We start from the raw sequence: 22,935 nt of genomic DNA on the forward strand, positions 1-22,935 counted from the left end.
TGAAGCAACAAGAAATTAGGCCACATTTGAACAAGGAGCTTTTTGAGAGAAGTACATTGATATCTCAAAAATCAGTAATTGATTATTATTAATCAATTTATTCCAAGTCTTTTTCCCTTATAATATGGAAGTCAATAATTTACAGAGATAATTGTGTCCAGGACTCAGTTTTTCGCCTGCAAAATGAGAATATCTCCTTCACAGGATTATTGAGAATCAATATGATGATATATATACACTAGTGTTCACTAGGCACTCAGCCAACTGTAATTACTGTTCCTTGTTTTATTCTTATTATCCTGGAATGGCCAGTCCCTTATGTTTTCATTAGCATCTGTTCTCCCAGGTCTCTGTCAGTCTCATCTGTCTGACACAGTGGGAGCTGAGCCTTTCTCAGCCAAGATTCAATATATGGTGCCCGATGATACTGTTTACCTCAATTTTATCAAAATCACTGTGATGATACCACACATGAATGATAGGTGTTACCACAAGACAAAAGGCACAAGCATGCATTCTCTGTGAGGAGAAGGGGGACCTCAGGGCCATGCCTCAGGCCACTGTAACAACTGAAGATACAAGTAGGACCCAGTCACCCCTAGGCAGCTTGTCTCCCTGGGTTCCCAGAATGCTGCCTGTCATGTCCGCATGGCCTCTTGCCAATTTTGAGCTCCCTCTCAGCCCTGATGGCAGGCCATGGTAGACACTAAATATACCTGAGCTTCCTTCTCTTGGGCAGACACTAAGTATATTTGAGATTCCTCCCATGTGGGCAAACCCAGTGCTCCAATCTTCTGGTGACAGCAAGCTCCACACCAAGGATGGCTTCACCACAAAGCACGCCAAGCACCTGGAAGTGCCGAGGCAGAGCCCCCGACAACAGTGCAGTACCTCCCTAAGACCTGATAGCACCCTTTGCTTTCACTAGAACCTCAACCTGGAGGCCTGCCCCTGTGAATTCAGCAGATATTATGACATGCCCAAACTGCTGACTGAGTGTGCTCCAGTGGCTCCTTTGGCACTGATGGCCAGGTATGCTTCTGACAGGAGGACTGATAGGGATGGATGGTGGGGGACAGCTGGAGCAGAGCAGCAATCCATACTCATTAACTGGGGACAGAATAATCCATTAAAGGCTTAGAGCAATCCTAAATGTGAGTGTAAATGTGAATGAACTCCAGATAAATCAAGTAATTGAAGAGGCAGCTCCACATCTGAAATTTCAAATGGAGCTTCAGATACCATCATATTCACTTTCAACAGTTTCCTTACTTGGAATTTACAAGATGCCTTCATATCCTTTTCTCATTTAATCATCTTTTGTCCAATATGAGGTGTTTATTAATATCCCATAATAGAAACAAAAATACTCCTGAGTCATTCAGGTATCAAGGGGTGGAGCTAAGATTTGAGCCCACATCACCTGACTCCTAATTTTACATTTCTTCCACATCTTGCCATAAAAGCGTGAATTGAAGTACCTGTGATTTGTTGATGTGCTTATACTCATAGCTGGTAAGTATAGAATTATACAAAGAATCATGGAACCTGAGGAAACAGAGGCTTGAGTTGATTCAACTGAAATGTACAAGCAAAAGTGCTTTAAAATTATGAGCCCCTAGCTGAGTGTTGTGACTCACACTTGTAATCCCAGCACCTTGGGAGGCCAAGGGAGAAGGATGGCTTGAAGCCAGGAGTTCAGTAACAGCCAGGGCTACAAACCAAGACCCCATCTCTACAAAAAAAATGTAAAAATTAGCTGAGTGTGGTGTTGTACACCTGTAGTCCTGGCTACTTGGGAGGCTAAGGCAAGAGCATCTCTTGAGCCTGGGAGTTCAAGACTGCAGTGAGTTATGATTGTGTCATTGCACTCCAGCCAGCCTAGATGAGACCCTGTCTCAAAACAAACAAACAAAAAAAAAATAGATGAGCTCCTGTTCCATGCAGCAAATTATTTTTCCCAGCATCACATTGGCTGTGATAGGGCTGAGACTATAACTCTATTCTCCTGGCTGCTAGCTAGCCCAGTGCTTACTCCACCTAATGGAGGGTGATTTGAAAGATTTTTCCTAAAGCCTTTTTAGACTTCTTATCCTCTTCTTTTAAATGTAAAGCAAAGTATCAGATTTCTTGGCACCTTTTTAAAAGTGATTTAATGTTGATAGTTGCTATGGATTGGCTGTGTTCCCACTCAAATCTCACTTTGAATTGTAGTAATCCCCATGTGTCAAGGGCGATTACTTTGGACTGTGGACTTTTGAGTTAATGCTGAAGTGAGCTAAGATTTTGGGGGATTGTTGGTAAGGCATGATTGTTTTTCAAATGTGAGGACATGAGATTTGGGAGGGGCCATGGGTAGAATGACACGGTTTGGCTGTGTCCCCACCCACATCTCATCATGAATTGTAATAATCCTCATGTGTCAAGGACGGGGCCAGGTGGAGATAATTAAATCATGGGGGCAGTTTCCCCCAACTATTCTCATGGTAGTGAATAAGTCTTACAAGATCTGGTGGGTTTATAAATGGGAGTTCCCTTATACAAGTTCTCTTGCCTGTTGCCATGTAAGACATGAATTTGCTCCTCATTCGCCTTACACCATGATTGTTAGGCCTTCCCAGACATGTGGAACCATGAGTCCATTAAACTCCTTCCTTCATAAATTACCCAGTCTCAGGTATGACTTCATTAGCAGCACGAGAATGGACTAACACAGTAGTAAAGCTTTCTGATGGGTTCAAGTGTAAAAGTCAAATGGATAGCCTCACCTGATCCAGAAGTATCATTACTGACATGTACCTATGAGCATTAACATGAGCCCAAAGTTTCTCTATATCCTCCTTTGGGACAAATAAGAAGCAGGTTAGACAGCTATAGAAGAGAAAACAGACATACAGCCAAATGTACAAAGCTTTGAAAATTGCTGTCTTATTCCATTTGTGTTGCTCTAAAGGAATACCCGAAGCTGGGTAATTTATAAAGAAAAGTTTATTTGGCTCACAATTCTGCAGGCTGTACAGGAAGCATGGTACCAGCATCTGTTTCTGGTGAGGCCTCAGGAAGCTTTCAACCGTGGCCGGAGGTGAAGGGGAGCTGGTGTGTCACATGGCAAGAAAGGAACAAAGGGGATGGAGGTGCCACACTCTTTTAAACAACCAGCTCTCCTGTGAAAAAACAGAACAAGAACTCATTCATTCTGTAAGAAATGCACCAAGCCATTCTTGAAGTATCCGCCCCATAACCCAGACACCTTCAACCAAACCTTGCCTTCAGCACTGGGGACCAAATTTAAACATGAGATTTGGAGGGAACCAATATCCAAACTGTATCATTCTACCCCTTCCCTCCCAAATCTAATGACCTTCTCACACTGCAAAAAAGAATCATCCCTTCCCAATAGTCCCCCAAAATTTTAACTCACTCCAAGCATTAGCTTAAAAGTCCAATCTGAGGCTGAGCATGGTGGCTCACAACTGTATTTCCAGCACTTTGAGAGGTCAAGGTGGGCAGATCACTTGAGGTCAGGAGTTCGAGACCAGCCTGGGCAACATGGTGAAATCTGTCTCTACTAAAAATATAAAAATTAGTAAGGTATGGTGGCATACACCTGTAATTCCAGCTACTTGGGAGGCTGAGGCAAGAGTATCACTTGCAACTAGGAGGAAGAAGCTTCAATGAGCTGAGATTGTGCCACTGCATTCCAGCCTGGGAGACCAAGTGAGACCCTTTCTCAAAAAATAATAATAATAATAATAATAAATTTTAAAAGTCCAATCTGAGACTCAAGGAAAGTTCCTTCCATCTATAAGCCTGTACAATCAAAAACAAGTTATGAGAAATAAAAACAAAAATCATGTGATCATCTCAACAGATGCAGAAAAAGCATTTGACAAAACCCAGCATCCCTTTATGATCAAAACCCTCCGCAAAATCGGTATGAAAGGGACATACCTAAAGGTAATAAAAGCCATCTATTATAAACCCACAGCCAACATTATACTGGCTGGAATGGGGAAAAGCTGAAACCATTCCACCTGAGAACTGGAACAAGACAAAGATGACTACTTTCACCATTTCTGTTCCATTTCTATTCAACTTAGTACTGTAAGTCTAGCCAGAGGAATCAGACAAGAGAAATAAATAAAGGGCATCCAAATCGGTAAAGGGGAAGTCAAGCTGTGACTGTTCACCACTGATATGATCATATACCTAAAAAACCCTAGAGACTCATGCAAAAACCTCCTAGATCTGATCAATGAATTCAGTAAAGTTTCAGGATAGAAAATCAATATACACAAATCAGTACCACTGCTATTATACACCAACAATGACCAAGCTGAGAATCAAATCAAGAACTCAACCCCCTTTACAATAGCCACACACACAAAAAAAAAAAAATCATAAAATACTTAGGAATATACCTACCAAGGAGATGAAAGATCTCTACAAGGAAAACTACAAAACACTGCTAAAAGAAATTGTAGATGATACAAACAAATAGAAACACATTCCATGCTCATGGATTTGAAGAATCAATATTGTGAAAATGACCATACTGCCAAAAGCAACTTACAAATTCAATGCAATTCCCATAGAAATACCATCATCATTCTTCACAGAACTAGAAAAAACAATCCTAAAATTCATATGGAACCAAAAAAGAGCCCACATAGTCAAAGCAAGACTAAGCAAAAAGAACAGATCTGGACATATCACATTACCTGATTTTAAACTATAGTACAAGGCTATAGTTACCAAAACAGCATGGTAGTGGTATAAAAATAGGCTTGTAGACCAATGGAACAGAATAGAGAACCCAGAAATAAAGCCAAATACTTACAGCCAACTGATTTTCAACAAAGCAAACAAAAACGAAGTGGGGAAAGGACACCCTATTCAACAAATGGTGCTAGGATAATTGACAAGCCACAAGTAGGAGAATGAAACTGGATCCTTATCTCTCACCTTATGCAAAAATTAACTCAAGATTGATCAAGAACTTAAACCTGGCTGGGCGTGGTGGCTCATGCCTGTAATCTCAGCACTTTGGGAGGCCGAGGTGGGCAGATCATGAGGTCAGGAGATTGAGACCATCCTGGCCAACACAGTGAAACCCCATCTCTACTAAAAAAATACAAAAAATTAGCTGGGCGTGGTGGCAGGCACCTATAGTCCCAGCTACTAGGGAGGCTGAGGCAGGAGAATGGCATGAACCTGGGAGGTGGAGCTTGCAGTGAGCTGAGATCGTGCCACTGCACTCCAACCTGGGTGACAAAGCGAGACTCTGTCTCAAGAAAAAAAAAAAAAAGAAAAGAACTTAAATCTAAGATCTGAAATCATAAAAATTCTAGAAAATAATATCAGAAAAACTCTTCTAGACATTGGCTTAAGCCAAAAACCCAAAAGCAAATGCAACAAATAGAAAGATAAATAGGTAGGACCTAATTAAACTAAAAAACTTCTGCAGAGCAAAGAAATAGCAGAGTAAACAGCCCCAAGGGAAAAAAAAATACTCCTGTCAAAAAGTGAACTAAGGACATGAATAGACAACTCTCAAAAGAAGATATACAAATGGCCAACATGGGAAAAAATGCTCAACATCACTAATGATCAGGCAAATGCAAATCAAAACCACAATGTGATACCACCTTACTCCCGCAAGAATGGCCATAATTCAAAAATAAAAAAATAACAGATGTTGGTGTGGATGTGGTGAAAAGTAGAACTACTGTTTGATTCAGCAATCCCAGTCTTGGGTATCTACTTAGAGGAAAAGAAATCATTATATGAAAAAGACACTTGAACATGCATGTTTATAGCAGCACAATTCACAATTGCAAAAATATGGAACTTGCCTAAATGCCCATCAACCAATGAGTAGATAAAGAAAATGTGGTATATAGATACCATGGAATACTACTCAGCCCTAAAAAAGAATGAAATAATGGCATTCACAGCAACCTGGATAGAATTGGAGACCATAATTCTAAGTGAAGTAACTCAGGAATGGAAAACCAAACATCATATGTTGTCACTTGTAAATGAGAGCTAAGCTATGAGGATGCAAAGGCATATATAAGAGTGACATAATGGACTCTGGGGACTTGGGGGAAGGGTGGGAAGGGGGGTGAGGGATAAAAAAGTACACCTTGAGTACAGTGTACACTGCTTGGGTGACAGGTGCACAAAAATCTCAGAAATCATCACTAAAGAACTTTTTCATCCAACCAACCAGCACCTGTTCCTCCAAAACTATTGAAATAAGAAAACAAAAACGAGCTGAGCATGGTGACTCACACCTGTAATCCCAGCGCTGTGAGAGGCCAAGGTGGGCGGATCACGAGGTCAGGAGTTCGAAACCAGCCTGATCAACATGATGAAACCCTGTCTCTACAAAAACAAAAAACAAACAAACAAAAACAAGTAGTATCTGTTGATATTGTAAAGAGCAAATCAAACTTCCTAGTAAGAGTGAGTGAAGAACAATGAGTCAGGGACCTAAAGAAAATACTGAGTTATAATTACAATGTCCATATTAACAACATACAAGAACACTTACAATTTCGATGACTAATAAGGCCTTTCATTCTCTCCTACCACTTTCCTGTTTCTCTTACTGTTTCTGGGGTGATAGTGTTGAAAATAATGATTCTTAGGTACTTTTACAGAATAGTAATATTTAGTAACCACGATTTGGTATAAAAGGATTATCAGGTTAATTTATATACAGTTTTGCAAGAAAAGTGTGGTAACTTACTGATCTTCTTCTGAAGCATACACCAGCCACAAGAACTGCTAACAATTCTGTATAGTATAGCAGTTCGCCTCTCAGTTGTGTCTTCTGCACTGCCGTGTTTATACATGGGATCCTAACCTGTTGGACTGAAATACATTTAAAAAGTTATAATCTTCAGGTCTCAGAAACTATATATTTAGTTTACATATTTTCATTCCATTAAGAAAAGGTTTAGCATTTGAGTAAGAACATGACACATTCTGCTTTCTTAATATCATATTGTCTTTAGCATATAACCACCTTTAGATTAAAAACCTGGAAGAAAATGGTTATCTGCCAAAAAGTAATTTTCTTCCCTCAATATTTAGGTGAAAACAGAAGGGACAAAATGAAATACAGCCTGGAAGAATATGGGTTATCTTCAGTAATTAACTACATAAATATCAAATATCTATCTTACTTGAACCTATGTAGACATGGCTTTAGATAAATTTAATCTTTCATCTGATATGAAAGATTAAATTTGTAGAAAGATAGAATTGTATAGCAAGGTATACAAAGACAGGTATAGAAAGACAGAATTGCCTGACATAAAAATTATTCTAGAATATAAAACATAATTTTAGAAAATGATAAATATGATGGGGTATTATTTATTCACAATTCTAGAAAAGTAATAAAAATACATTCACTATAATATTTAACCAAAAGCATAAACATTATTTTAAAAAGTAGTACTTGTTATTCATTATGTGCCTTTTTAAATTAATTCAGTTATCTTTACTGTATATGATTTTCTCTATATAGATTTTTATTCTGTATGTTACATTCTATTTTTTACTTATAAGCAAATCATTTTTTAAACTTAAATGTGTTAACTCTCTTGAAGTCATGTGCTATCAATAAATAATAAATAATATTGAGAATATTACCTTGAAAAATAAAAAAACAAGTTATGTTCTTCCAAGATACGATGATGAAATAAAGATTGATAAATATTTCCATTCCAAAATCGAGAAATAGGCCAAAAATAAGGGGCAACAGGTTCCACAGAAATCTGCAATCCAGTAGAGCAGACATTAAACCTTAAAGCTCCAAAATAATCTCCCTTGGCTCCATGTCCCACATCCAGGCCACACTGGTGCGAGGGATGTGCCCCCAAGGTCTTGGGCAGCCCCACCCCTATGACCCTGCTGGGTGCAGCTCACACGGCTGCCCTCATGGGTTGGAGTCGAATGCCTGTGGCTTTTCAAGGCTGAAGGTATAGCTGGCTCTTCCATTCTGGGATCTGGAAGGTAGTGACCTGTTCCTACAGCTCCACTAGTAGTGCCTCGGTGAGGATTCTCCATGGGGGGCTTCAATCCCATATTTCACCTCAGCACTGCCCTATCGAGTCTTTCTACAGGGCCTCAACTCCTGCAGGAGGCTTTTTCCTGGGCACCTAGTCTTTCCACTATATCCTCTGCAATCTACAGGAAAGTTGCTAAGGCTCCACCACTCTTGCCTTCTGCCCGCCTGCAGAACTAACACCATGTGGAAGCCTACAAGGCTTATGGCTTGTGCCCTCCAGAGTAGTTGCCCAAGCAGTATCTGGGGCCCTTTGAGCTGAGGCTGGAGCCAAAGCAGCTAGGATTCGGGGAACAGTGTCCTGACTCTGTACAGGGTAATGAGGGGCTCCAGGCTTGGTTCCCGAAATCATCTTTCCTCCTAGACCTCTGGACTTGTGAAGGGAGAGGCTACCTTGAAGATTACCTTCAATAATGTATAATATAAACATGATTCAAATTTCTTATTACCTTTCTTCATGGGTTTTCTGGCCTCTAAAATGGAAAAAAGATTAATTCTGTTCCTAAAGATATGTATCTAACAAGAAGATCGGTAACAAGTCAGATACCAAGCAGAGTTAACCACACAGTAGAAAAATGTGCCCGTACATGCTGTCATTGGGTGCCAACATCAAGCTCTAAGGTGAAATTTAAGTAATAGAAAGAGGAAAAGTATTTATTTAAATGTACCAAAACATGAAACGTTTTATTGACTGGCAGAGGTAAAGTTATAGATTTACCAGAAGGTAGGAATACTAGTTGAGGGTGTTGTTTCCCCCACCCTCCTACAAAATGCTGCTTCCACAGTTTCTCCAGAATTTGCAGTTACATTCTGACTCCACATATTCCCTACTCCCTGGTTTCAGAGGAGGGTCCAAATCTCTTTATTTTCCAAATTGATCACTTTGAACCCTGACATTTTTGGGTCCCAGACTTTAACAATAAGCCTCAGTCCTCTTTACTATCTCAATCATTTCTGCCTACCATCTTTCATTCTTCTCAGAAAAAGCTCACTTTATGGGCTGATACCTGGAATCCTAGTGGTCATCAGAAAATGGGTTTTAATACTTGGCAGTCACATGCATGCTTGATATTTCCCAATCTCAATGCCTAGGATGACATATGCCCTCTGTCTTGTAACCAGAAAAATGTCATTTGTCCTCAGACTAAAGAGATCATGGAGAACTGTTTCAGCAATAGATATGGAGCAAGGAAGCATTATTCTTTCCTATGCCTGCATGGAACAGCAACTGAGGTTACAAATAATACTCCCCTGTTTTCAATCTTTCGATGGCTTTCTATCACAAACTATTTTGTGGACTTAGGGAAAAATCAAAACATATTTCCTGTCTACAGGATTGCAAAAGCTCTATTCACATGATGTGGCCCTCACTAAGTCTCCATTATTATTTCCCACCTCTCTCTCCCTCCCCCACTACACTCCAGCCATGGTGTCTTACTGCTGTTCTTCAAACATAACAAGCACTTTCCCATCACAGGGCTTTTGCACTTGCTGTTCCCCCACTCCTCCTAAAGATCTTCACACAGATACTTGATGGTTAACTCTCTTACATTATTCGGTTTTTCATCCAAATGTCACTTCCCTGGAAACAATTTTGCTGACCACCCTAAGGCAACAACCAAATATCAGTATCTGCTTACTTTGTGTTGTTTGTCTTCACAGCAGTAATGACTTTCTGGATTTTTATATGTGTTTGTTTATGCATATGTGTTAGCATATAAACTCCATGAAGGCTGAGGTTTTGTCAGTTCTCTTTATTGTTGTATCTATGGTACCTAGAATGGTGCCTGACAGAAAGGTTCTATATAAATGTATGTTAAATGAAGGATTTGACCAAGGAGTATCATCAAAATTCCTGTTGCCTGAGGTCAGCCAGTAGCTGACTTCTCTGTTGCCCCTTGCTTTCAAGCAGCTGGTTGAGTAATTGCATTATACACATTGGGTGGCCAAGTGCCATTCTGAGAACTAATTTTCTAGTTTTAAAGAAACTATAAAATTGATCTGAAGAAACTGCTAGAGCCAACAGTAATTCAGGAATTCATCCTACCATCTGAGCACTAATTTATTGACTTTCCTCTGAAGATGGGTGCTAGACCTTTGGCAAACAATGGCAGCAAATCACAGCAAGAGTTAAGACCTATCTTGCCTTAGCACTGCTATATTCCTATGGTCAAAAGTGTTTCATAGTATAATCACATCCTCTTGTTTAAGTGGCATATACTTAGGATTGTTATTTTTCTTTAGCATACACATAAACAGGGGCCAAAATTGAACTCAACTGCTGTATATTGGCTACATCAAAGAATGTAGTAAGAATCTGGACTTTGTGGGGGGGGGGGGGTGGGGTTTGAATGGACAAATCTATATTACAATTTTCCTCTGATATTTTACAAATAAACTTTTCCATCGATGAGTCTACACACACTGGTTCTACATTTTTTTACCATCAAATTCTGTTTTGAACATTACCATGCCATTGAAGAAAACTGTTCTCTCCAAGGTCATTCTTCACTCACCTGTATCAGTCATTAAAACCAATGCCTCTTTCCAAATTTTCCACAACAGCTTTCAAAACTTGTGACATTCTGGGTCTCCTCCCATAACTGACTGCCACTTTACAGGCAGTACAATGTAGAATAAAATGCATGGAAAATAAAGTCACACCATTCTGGATCAAGCAAATCTGTTCCAGTTTTGAATTCTCACTCAGCCACCTATTCGCTACACAACTTCAAACTAGTGGGTTCACAAACCTCTAGGCTTTACTTTCCTAACCTATATAATGGAAGTCATCATATCCACCAAATGTTGTGGTTATAAAAACTAAATAATAATATTGTCTTTGGCATATGGTAGACATTAAATGAATGTAAGTTTTCATCTTTCTTTTGTATCCTCTATCACTTCCTTGACTATTTTGTCTTCTTTCAACAAAGTCTCTCCTGTTATTTTCATTTACTCTATTAACTCTCACTTTTTGAAGGGTTCATGTAAATATTCAGCTCCATACTTCTCACTGAAAATGTCTTAATTACTTACAAAATTTGTAAGTCACTGATATGTTCTTACATTACCCTAATGTAATGCCCCACGGGATGGGGCAGGAAGGTGGGCGCCTGCGGTGGAGGCAGGATGGTACCCACGTGGAGGTGTCGGCCATGTCGAGGATGGTCCCTGGTGGCAGGGTGGAAGGGGTGAGCATATTGTTTATGGTGATAGTGATGCGGAGGTGGGAGGGCAGGGGCCCCACCTGGAACAAGCTGCTGATGTCGGTGTCGAAGGAGAGGTAGACCCCTCATGCTCTAGCGCGTCGACCCCATTCACCCACGCAATGGCATAGGAGTAGCGCGTCGACCCCATTCACCCACGCAATGGCATAGGAGTGGGCACTGCCAATGCTCAGCACTACTCTTGTGTGCAGGTCCTGGGTCCATTGCTCCGGCAGGGTCACCTCCTGTTCATACTACACCTGGCTGACAAAATGCCGCAGCCGCCAGTCCTGGCCAATGTCGTTGAAGCTGGAGGGAACCGGCATGTCCAGGATGGGGTCCGACTCTCGCAGCAGACGCGGATACCACTGCTCCTAGAAGCCACGGCACCGGTTGTCGAAGAAGTCGGCGCAGAAGCTCCTCCAGAGGCCGTCCAGCTTCTTGCGCTCCTGCGACGGCCTCTCTCGGGGACACAGCATCCCGCCCTGCAGCGCCAGCACGCAGCCCCACAACAGCGGCCAGAGCGCCTACCAGGCGTCCGCCGCCCCCCAGACCATGCTTTCCGCTCCTCCGCTGGGCCGCCGTCTGCCGGGCTATGAGCAGCGCAGGAGGAGCCCTGCGGACTGGTCGCGCGCGACGTGATGCACCGGTAGCGCGCGACGTGAGGCACCGGTCGCGCCGAGGAAAAGTATTTTTTAAAAACCAAGAGATTTGAACTGAGGAACAATTACAAATACCCAAAGGGATGATTTGTCCTCCTGTGTTTAAAAGTCTTGGTGCTAGACAATCAAGGATGTTTCCAACACATACCTAGAAGACTCTGACCTTCTAGCACCACTGTTCAGGTTAAACCCGGCCCCTTCCTAAGTGACTGCCTGTGCCTCTCTGTATTCTAGTTTTTCACTCCCAGCTGCAGCTGGTAGCTGGTAGCGTTTGACCTGCAGTGGGAGCTGCAGCTCACCTTTGTTCATAACACCGCCATCCGTCTGCAGCCTCCAATCAGAGCTTCAAGGTGAGCCTGGGGAGACCTCTACAGGTGCCTGTGGTTTCATTGTAACTACTTAAACTATTCATTCTCTTATCAAGCACCCAGTCCCAGTACTGTCCAGATACAATAAGGAGCCCAAAGATAATTTTTTTAAGTTTAATTCCTGCTATGAAGAAACTAAACTCAGCGTGCTCTTGAAGGAGCTCCCTCTAACTTATGACTATTATGGGTAAGAAAGCACTGTGGCATCTGCAGCACTTAGATTGGTAGGAGTATTCTGCAAGACCTGTGCCATTAATTTTCTCAAGTTTGCTCTCAGGGAAAGAGGTGACTGGGGAAGAGGGGGAGCACAAAAAATAGGGGGCTGGGGGAAAGCCAGTAATCAGAGAAAAGACCTTTCTACAACTGGAAAGCATACTAAGAAAGCAGACCTATCCATCTACTGGGATTAAAGGGAATACAAAATGAAAGAAAAAAAAAAAGTTATTCCTTGCAAAGCTAGGATGATCAGATGGCCCCTCGCCACCTTGTAGAAAGGAGTCTGAAAGGCAGCTAATCACCAGCCTGTTTGTGAGGAAGAGCCGGTAAGAACTCCGCCTTTGCACAGTAAATCTGTATCATCTATATTCTTCTTTTTCCCTCCACTCAGCATCCCTACACCCAGCCAGCATGCGCATCAAGGAAAGCAGGCTGGTGGTAAACTTCAGGGCAGAGATCCTCTTCTGAAGGCAGCTAGTACTGTCTCACCCAGCTAAGCCTTGCTTCTAGACAACAGCACTGCCTCACTCAAGAAATTATCCCTCTGCATCAGGCCAGACGCAGTGGCTCACACCTGTAATCTCAACATTTGGGAGGTCGAGGCGGGCAGATCATTTGAGGCCAGGAGTTCGAGACCAGCCTGGCCAACATAGTGAAACCCTGTCTCTACTAAAAATGCAATAAGTAGCCAGGTGTGGTGGTGCATGCCTGTAGTCCCAGCTATCCAGAAGGCTGAGCCAGAATTGCTTGAACCCGGGTGGCAGAGGTTGCAGAAGTTGTGGTGAGCCTAGATCGCACCACTGCACTCCAACCCGGGTGACAAGAGTAAGATTCTGTCTCAAAAGTCACTAGTCTGCATGAGACACAGCAGCTTTCCCCAAAATTCAAACAGCCATGGAGAAATACCCATGGTCTACAGAAGCAGTGCTTAGTCCACGCTAGAATTCTCTAGAGTTTTGAAATACGGGAAGAAGTAGAACTTACAGTGTGTCTGATGAGTAACCGTGGTGTTTATTGCAACTGAGCTCTAGAAAGAGGCTGCTGTTGTCTATGATCTATCCTTTCCCCAGCCGCCCAGGCATCTCTTTGTCCACTCCAGTGATGTCTGCAGACCACCCTAATGTCACCTCTTGAGGGGTGAACCAACCTTCCACTGGCCAGCATAATAGCCCTGGGGTTTCATCTCAGATTTCACAGTGAATTCTGCTTTCAGGGCAGGATTTAGTTAGGGATGAAAAAGTGTTTCCATTAAGTATTGTATTTGAATCCTGGGTTCTTCAATGATTGAGGAAGACTAATAAAGAAAAATTTACAAATAATCACATGAACTAAATTAGGACTTCAAAAGTTTAATGAAACGAAATAATCTCTGCTTATCTCTATTTCTTTTCCCAATTTATTCACCATCTCTATACATAAAAACTCCTTTGGGTTGTATCCAACATCAAAAACAAGAATTTCTATAGTAAGCAAACTATATGCATAATTATTAATATTTTTGTCAATGTAGTGTTTACATTGTTTGTATTACAAAGTTTCCAACATTAACTAAATTCCGATAAACTTTCTTCTCGTACTGGAGATACATGATATGCAACATTAAAAATATTGGTGTCCTAGAGATAAAAGCGACACACCTTTATGCTGTAGAATTAGAGGCAAGCACCTAGATCCTCAATCTTCTCATAGCCTCATTACCTCCCCACCCCCCAAAAAAATCTGTCATTAGAGCTAGGGAATCCTTTAGGACACAACCTCAGTGATAACAAAGAATGAAGACCCATGTTGCCAGTCTTGAGTATCTCAGGTGAGGTGCCAGTCCACTTCTGAAACAATGCTTTGCCTCCTATGCCTTTGGAGAAACTATTCCACTTCTTTATTTTTTTCATTTAGAATCGTATCATTTCGGTCTTTGTTCTTCAATTTTCATTCTTGTAGCATAGCCTTTTCTGGTAACTACTGTGAAGTTAATCCTGCAAAAGCCTATTAAATCATTCTAATAAAAACCTTAGCAGATCCAACATGATTCTGGGATGTACACAGGGAAGTTAATTCGGCAGCACTGCTCCACACCAAGAATATATTTTGCCCATTATCTGTCATCTGTGGGATGCCATCACCTTTGATCTTCACGTCAGAGTCCAACAAGCAAGGATATATTTTGGTAAGAGCTATGTACCTCAGAGTTTCTACTGTTAATACATGTCTTCTAGCATTCCATTCATTAGGATTTATGAGTTCATCAATCCTTGTGTCATTAATCTACTTTGTTTAAATTACCCTCCTTAGTACCTGTTTTTTTTAGCAATGTTCTACTCCAAAACAACTGGCTTGAAATATAGTAGCACATTCTTTCAAAAAGATTTGTTTTTCTATTAAAAGGGATAGAACAAGATGAAATTTCTTTTTCAAATTTTTTCTGAAAAACCACAGGGGTGTTTCATAATGCTTTTTAAAATTGAAATTTTTAAGAAAGGCACTAAGCCAAAGATCATTTATGTAATTAAATCCTGATCAGTTTAAACAATCAGCATATATTAAATACTCAAAGGGCAAATTGAGCAATCCTTATCTGAAATGCTTGGAACCAGCAGTGTTTTTAGCATTGTCCAGACTTTAGAATACTTGCATTATACTTATCAGTTCAGCATCCCTAATCCAAAAATCAGAAATGCCCTAATAAGGATTTCCTTTGAGCATTCCAATTTTGGAGCATTTCCGATTTTCGATTTTTTGATTAGGGATGCTCAACCTGTACTCTATGCTTAGGATTTGCTTCTCTCAACTTTATGAAAAAATTAAAACGTAGGCCAGGTGTGGTGTAGGCTCACACCTGTGATCCCAGCATTTTGGAATGTAGGCTCACACCTGTGATCCCAGCACTTTCGAATGTAGGCTCACACCTGTAATCCCAGCACTTTGGGAGGGAGAGGCAAGAGGGAGGAGTGCCTGAGGTCGGCATTTGAGACATGACCGGGCAACATAGCAAGGCCCCATCTCTACAAAAACTAAAAAAACTTAGCTGGGCATGGTGGTGCACATCTGTAGTCCTAGCTACTTGGGAAGCTGAGGTGGGAGGATCACTTGGGCCCTGAAGTTTGAGGTTGCAGTGAGCTGTGATCGCACCACTGCACTCCAGCCTGGGTGACAGAGCAAGACCCTGTCTCTTAAAAGGTAGTAATAGTAATTATACTTTATAAGAGCCGCCAGCACTTTGTCAGATGTACAATTAAGCAATCTTTCATGCTTTGTTAAATTAAAAAAAAAAGACATTTATTCAGTATCATGACTAGACTATTAAAACATTTAGCAATCAACAGCATGGGTACAAAACAAAACAAAAAATTCTGCATTGAAGCCATGTGTTGGAATGCTTTACACTTTCCACAGAACAGAGATTAATCTATTATATAATTAGTCACAAATACAGCCATCAAGTTCTGTGATCGTGGTAGCTTTGGTGGCAGCCATGGTGGTCGTGGTGGATATGGTGGCAGTGGGGATTGCTATAATACATATGGTAATGATGGAAGCAATTTTTGAGGTGGTGGAAGCCACAATGATTTTGGCAATGGCAACAATCAGTCTTCAAATTTTGGACCCATGAAGGGAGGAAACTTTGGAGGCAGAAGCTCTGGCCCCTATGGTGGTAGACGCCAATACCTTGCCAAACCATGATACCAAGGTGGCTATGGCAGTTCCAGCAGCAGTAGTAGCTGTGGCACTGACAGAAGATTTTAATCACTGCCAGGAAACAAAGCTTAGCAGGAGAGGAAAGCCAGAGGGGGACAGGGAAGCGACAGGTTAAAACAGGTTTGTGAACTCGGTCAAACACAGTGGCAGGGCCTAGCTAGTTCACGCTTTTTTCCAGTTAGTTTCCCTTCACAGTTTCCATTTGAGTCCCTAAGCATTCAGGGCTAGCACTACACTTCATTCATTTTGCATTTCCCCTGTGTATCTCCCTCCCAGTTTCTCTTCTTCTTGAAAACATCACTTTTGTGACCTCCGTTTAAGTTTTCTTCAGCCTTACATTTTTTCAATTTCTTCCAAACTGAGGTCATAACTCGTACAAATTCTTCCTTTCATGAAAAAGGTAACCATTCCTCACACATGTATTAGACCTTTAACTGTTAAGAATCTAACACAGTATTTAAAAAGTTAACTTTGAGGGAGCACTAAATTCAAATTACAATTTAACACTACGTTTTGCTTGACATTAACAGCAGCAATTCCACATTTCAAGAAATTAAGCAGTATTAGTAATACTGCAGGTATCAAATTTTTTTAAAAATCTTCAATTACATGTGGACAGATGAAAACAACTACTAATAGAAATTTAAGGGAAAGATATCCAATTAAGGGAAATGTGTCCTAAAGGAAAAAGTGAATAAAAATTGAGAAAAAAATTAAAGAAATGGAAAGACCACTTTACAGATTATAAAAGTTATATTTATTCACGATGCTACATTTATTGCATTCCCTTAGAAAAATGGAGAACTGTTTATGTACCCAATCTGCACATATAAAATTTTATACAAATTATGTGTAGCACATAAAGGCCTCTGGTACAGCTAAAATCCTGACACTATAATTTGGGTATTCCTGCTTTAGGGTCTCCAGTTTATCAAGTCTGTCCATAGAAAACAGAAACTGGAATTACAGTCAGTCTTGCTAACACTTAGAAATTACTTTAAAATACAATAAAATTTTCATTTACCCTAAAACTCAAAATGGGAGGGGATACATTTTGTTACCAATTTCAATGTAACAGTATGACAAATTCACACCTCATTTTGGCTGGTTCTTTCAAAATTAAAAAAAAAAATCACCTTAGTTCTGACATTATCTAAGTTGTGGCTGCTTCAGAAGGTCATATGACAAAATATTTACCAAATAATTAAAAATAATAATAATAATATTCCTTTTACAAAATGGTACAGTAATACCTTAAGGAACCGGAAAATACTAAATGTCTTTGGCTATACAACTAAAAGGCCATTCTTTCAAAAGAACAGGGCGTATTCATTTCAGAATCAACTAAAAAAACAGAAAGCATAACAGAAATATGCATAGAATTTAAGTATACTTTGTCTTGCCTTCTTTTCCCATTCTACCCACATAAGCAAGGAGAATGCAATTTATATAATCTTTCCAGATGAGACTCAATAGCACTACAAAGAAAATACCCAAATTTCTGCAAAGGCAAAGTGAATTAAAATAATTATACAACTAAATGAAGACTGAAAGGGACAAATGTTATTTGCAATTTTCTTTTTAACTTGTTTTTAAACCTTACAAGTATAGAAATTATAGCTAATAAACAAAAAGTCACAATCTTCACGAATGGAACTACAACAGAAAAATAAATCAAATGAAACAGTAATAAATGAAGCCTATTTTATTACTTCAAGTGTTAATGATAAAAAAATTTCAGCACAGCTGTTGCATTTAAAAAAGTGAAACTACATACTATGTTTCTAGCTCAGTAAACAGATGAACCTGATGTCTTTAAATGACATAACAATTGAGCATTGTACAGTACATCTTATGAAGACCCGTAAATTAAAGAACTACTGGTTTAAAGTTAGTGATTATGAAACAAAAACATATTCATAGTTTCAGCTTCTTTTTTCTTCCTCGACCGTCAGGTGCTCCATCCATTTTACGTTTCTGTGTCTACAAACAGACAAAAGGATTACTTTTCACAAGACTCATATAAACATGAAATATAGTTGCAGACACATTATAACACTTTAGTAATAACAACTACTACAAAGTAATAGGTATATGAGATTTTTCTCCCAGGCTATATAAATCTTTCAAAGCAAACTATAAAGCCTCAAAATAATCTTACCTACTTATTTTACTTACAGAATAAAAAAGTTTAATGTTAATAATGACATTATAAAAATAATGCACAATTAACAGTAGTAAATCAGCAACAAATAAATGCACACTTCCCAAAAGAGTAATAAGAAACACCTGAGTTTTTAAAAGGCAGTTACATAAATATGAAATATTATCCAGAGATATTCATTTACTCATGACTTTATAAAGTAACCATTTTTTATTAAATTAACTATTATTAAATAACATTTTTTCCCTTAAAGTATTTGCCTTCACGTTGCTAAAACATCACTGAAACAATCAATCAAAGCTTAGAGACTAACAGTAAAAGTCATAATACCACTGCTTTTCCAATGTTTCCTATTCTAAAATTATAACTTGTATTCCCAATGAGATGTGTACACACTTGGCATCTACAAGACATACATTCCCAGATTTTCATGAAGCCCCATATTAAGGACTACCATATCATCAAGATGTGATTTTTTTCCCACACAACCCAGTCAAGCTAAATTTCTACTTTTTAAGTATTTCAAGGAAGTCCTAGTTACAGCAATCAGACGAGAGAAAGAAATAAAGGACATCTAAATTGGAAACAAAGAAGTCAAATTGCCCTATTTGTAAATGACATAATATCTTACATTTGGAAAAACCTAAACACTCCATCAAAAAACTATTAGAACTCATAAACAAATTCAGTGACACTGCAGGATACAAAATCAACATACAACAAACAGTAGCATTTCTATGCCAACAGTGAAAAATGTGAAAAATAAAAAGTAGTAACTACATATGAAATAAAATACCCAGAAATTAATCAAAGAAGCGAAAGATCTCTACGATAAACTACAAAACACTGATGTAAGAAATTGAGGACACAAAAAAATAGATATTCCATGTTCATGGATTAGAAAATTCAGTACTGTTAAAATGTCCATACCACCCAAAGCAATCCACAGATTCAATGCAATCCTTATCAAAATACCAATGGCATTCTTCACTGAAATAGAAAAAAAAAACCACTAAAATTTATATGGAACCACAAAACACTCAGAAATAGCCAACCCCACCCTAAGCAAAAGGAATACAACTGGAAGAATCACATTACCTGACTTAACAGTACAGAGCTATAGTAACCAAAACAGCATGGTGCTGGTATAGAAACAGATACATAGATCAGCGCAACAGTGGAAAAGAACAGAGAATCCAGAGATAAGTCCATATATCTACAGGGAACTCATTTTTGACAAAGGTACCAAGAATATACACTGGAGAAAGGACAGTCTCTTCAATAAATGGTAATGGGAAAATTGGATACCCACAAACAGAAGAATGAAACTTGACCCCATCCCTAATCATATACAAAAATCAAAACAAAATGTATTAAAGAGTTAACTCCAAGGCCTCAAACTACGAAACTACAAGAAAACATTGGGAAAACTCCCCAGAACACTGGACTGGGCAAAGATTTCTTGAATAATACCCCACAGGCAACCAAAGCAAAAATGGACAAATGGGATCACATTAAGTTAAAAAGCTTCTGCACAGCAAAGGAAACAATCAACAAAGTGAAGAGACATCCCACAGAATGGGAGAAAATATCTGCAAACTACCCATTTGTCAAAGGATTAATAACCAGAATATTTAAGAGCTCAAACAACTCTACTGAAAAAAATCCTAACAGTCCAATTTAAAAATAGGCAAAAGATCTGAACATATGTTTATCAAAGGAAGACATACAAATAGCAAACAAGCATATTAAAAGCTATTCAATATCACTGATCATCAGAGAAATGCAAATCAAAACTACAATAAGGTAACATCTCACCCCAGTTAAAATGGCTTTTATCCAAAAGTCAGGCAATAACAAATGCTGACAAGAATGTGAAGAAAAGGGAACCCTCATATACTGTTGGTGGGAATGCAAATCACTGTGAAAACAATTTGGAGGTTCCTCAAAAAACTATAAATATAGTTACCCTACAATACACTAATCCCACTCCTAGGTACACACCCCCCCAAAAATCAGTGTATCAAAGAGATATCTGCACTCTCATGTTTACTGCAGCACTATTCACAGTAGCCATGATTTGGAAACAACCTAAGTGTCCATCAACAGACAAATGGATAAAGAAAACATGGTATGTATACACAACAGAATACTATTCAACCATAAGCAATGAGACCCTATAATTTGCAACAACATGGATGGAACCAGAGTTTATTATGTTAAGTGAAATAAGCAAGGCACAGAAAGACAAACTTGGCATATTCTCACTTATCTGTGGGAGCTAAAAATTATAATAATTTAAACTCATGGAGATAGAGAGTACAAGGATGGATATCAGAGGCTGAGAAAGGTAGTGGGGTGGGGGAAAGCGGGGCTGGCTAATGGATATAAATAAATACAAAGAATGACTTAAGACCTAGTATTTGATAGCACAACAGGGTGACTACAGCAATAAATAATTTAATTATACATTTTAAAATAACTAAGAGTTAAATTGTAACAGAGGATAAATGCTGGAGATGATAATACCCCATTTACCCCGATGTCCTTATTACTTATTGCATGCCTGTATCAAAATATCTCATGTAACCTATAAATACATATACCTACTCATAACAACTAAAAATAAAAAATTTATACCACTACCTAAATTTGAAAGTGGAAGAATCTCAAATTATGACTTTGGGTTCCCCCTTAAGGGAAAAAAAAAAATTAAAGGCAATGGATGGGGTGCACAACAGGGACTAACACATCAATGACAGCCAAGCAGTGTTAAATACTTAGAAAGGAGAAATTTACGTTATCCACATATTTACACATTCATGAATACTTACTGAAGGCTTTGGTCCTCGTTTCTTTTTCTCTGCCTTCTCCTTTTCTTCTAGTTCCATGTTTTCTCTTTCAATCAAAGTAATTAAGGTATTACATCTCCTCTGGAGCTCCTAAATTATAAACAAACACAGTACATGTACTTTCCATCTACAAGTTTCATGATTTCAATTTTAAAACAAAGTATGTCTTAATAGGATAGTATAAAACCACTAATATATCCCTAATTTAAAAAAAAACGATTTTCATACACAATTCACGCTATGAGCAAGATATTTGTAAATAATGTTTTAACTCCATTCTTTAAAGCCAAACTACTGTGTGTTCTTCAAAAATTCTTCCTTCACTTAGGAATTAAAGCAATAAAAATGAACATCTCATAACATATTCAATACTGCTACTTAAGTGTTTATGTCTGATAAGTACTGTGCTACTCATATCCAAAACTTAAATAGATTAATAGCGTACGTATGTGAGGGTCAAAAACAAGAACTTTAACAGGTGTGTATAATCTTTCCCTTCAAAGTATCACTAGAATTATGGTGGTCAATCAATCACATGGCACCTTTCCCAATTTTGGAAAACCAGCCATGGAAGTCTACGATGAGTTCTACTTCATCTCTCTCTGGCAAACTGGACATACAGTCTCAGAAAAGATTTAAAGTATAACCTAGAAGTAGCAGATAACCCTGAAAGAAAGAGAAGTCCATTTGCATTGCTAGCATGGTTAGCAGCTCCCTTTCTTATAGGGCAAAATTATTTTTTTCTTATAGTAAGTGATACTACTATACACACAACTACAGTAAAATAATTTTAAAATACTACTCTATAGAATACACCACACAAGGCTTAGAAATAGTATATAGAGATAGAAAAGTACATTATCATTTTTTGTGCATCTTAACATGGAACATGTTAAGAAGTAACAGAGTTTTAAATTATGGTACTGTACTAGGTAAATTAACATGGCACTGTCTTGTTACAATCACTATAAAATTATTCTTTATTAACTCTATAAACTGTTCCCACTTAAGAAATAAGCTTTCAGCAACTGGATCTTTTCTCTAATTATATATTTACACAGTGTTTTATCTTCAAAGTAGCTTCATGTATTTAAGTTTAGTACATTTCCCAAACCTGGGTATCACAAAATAGTGATGTCTAGTGAAATAAAAATTTCAGTGGTCAAACACGAAAATACTGCTTACTATCCACTGTCTTACAAAGTGACATTTTACTTTAAACATACAGAGAAATCTTACTATAAACAAAAAGATGTTTAAACTTTGTTTATTCCAGAATATCCCAAACTTAAGACTACAGAACTTATTAGCATTATCCTCATCTGGCAGAAAACAAGTTGAAGCTCAAAGTTCAATGGTGGTGAAATAAGGAAGAAAAGGAGCAATCCATCAAAGCTAAACTTTTCTGTATTCAAATTTTAGGTTATTAGAAATGGGGCTATTTGGTCAGAAATGGTTAGCCAGACATTGGGAATAAAAACAAAACCTAGCATTAAATCAGTACAAAAATAGTGTTTACTACAATAAGCCATCTTAAAATAATCCAGACTCAGCATTCTGGTATGCAGATGCCTGAATGCAAGGACCATTTTTCTTTATAGAAATATGTTCATTTGAAAAACCAAAAAGTCATAACACTCAGAAGTTGAAACTGATACTTCCTCCCACTTAGAACTTGAAAAGCTAGT

General features: G+C 38.7%; 1 protein-coding gene, 1 long non-coding RNA gene and 1 pseudogene across 2 annotated transcripts in view; all 3 read right to left on the minus strand.

The window, feature by feature from the left end:
• Nucleotides 1–11,378: 11,378 nt before the first annotated feature.
• On the minus strand, nt 11,379–13,721 carry LOC105544608 (annotated as a pseudogene).
• A 150-nt stretch (nt 13,722–13,871) lies between these two features.
• On the minus strand, nt 13,872–15,879 carry LOC105544596. Its single transcript, XR_001006793.1, has 2 exons — nt 15,442–15,879; nt 13,872–15,406 (listed from the first exon to the last, which is right to left on the minus strand). It is a non-coding gene; the product is annotated as an uncharacterized LOC105544596 (long non-coding RNA).
• A 1,086-nt stretch (nt 15,880–16,965) lies between these two features.
• SMARCA5 (SWI/SNF related, matrix associated, actin dependent regulator of chromatin, subfamily a, member 5) overlaps nt 16,966–22,935 on the minus strand; it is a 40,824-nt gene continuing 34,854 nt past the window's right edge. The window contains exons 23-24 of the mRNA XM_011987155.1: nt 21,230–21,337; nt 16,966–18,214 (exon numbers count right to left, since the gene is read on the minus strand). Coding sequence (XP_011842545.1) covers nt 18,149–18,214; nt 21,230–21,337 — 174 coding nt within the window. The 3' untranslated portion in view covers nt 16,966–18,148. The remainder of the gene's footprint in view (nt 18,215–21,229; nt 21,338–22,935) is intronic.

Source organism: Mandrillus leucophaeus, unplaced genomic scaffold (assembly GCF_000951045.1).
Source record: "Mandrillus leucophaeus isolate KB7577 unplaced genomic scaffold, Mleu.le_1.0 Scaffold301, whole genome shotgun sequence".
NCBI lineage: Eukaryota > Metazoa > Chordata > Mammalia > Primates > Cercopithecidae > Mandrillus > Mandrillus leucophaeus.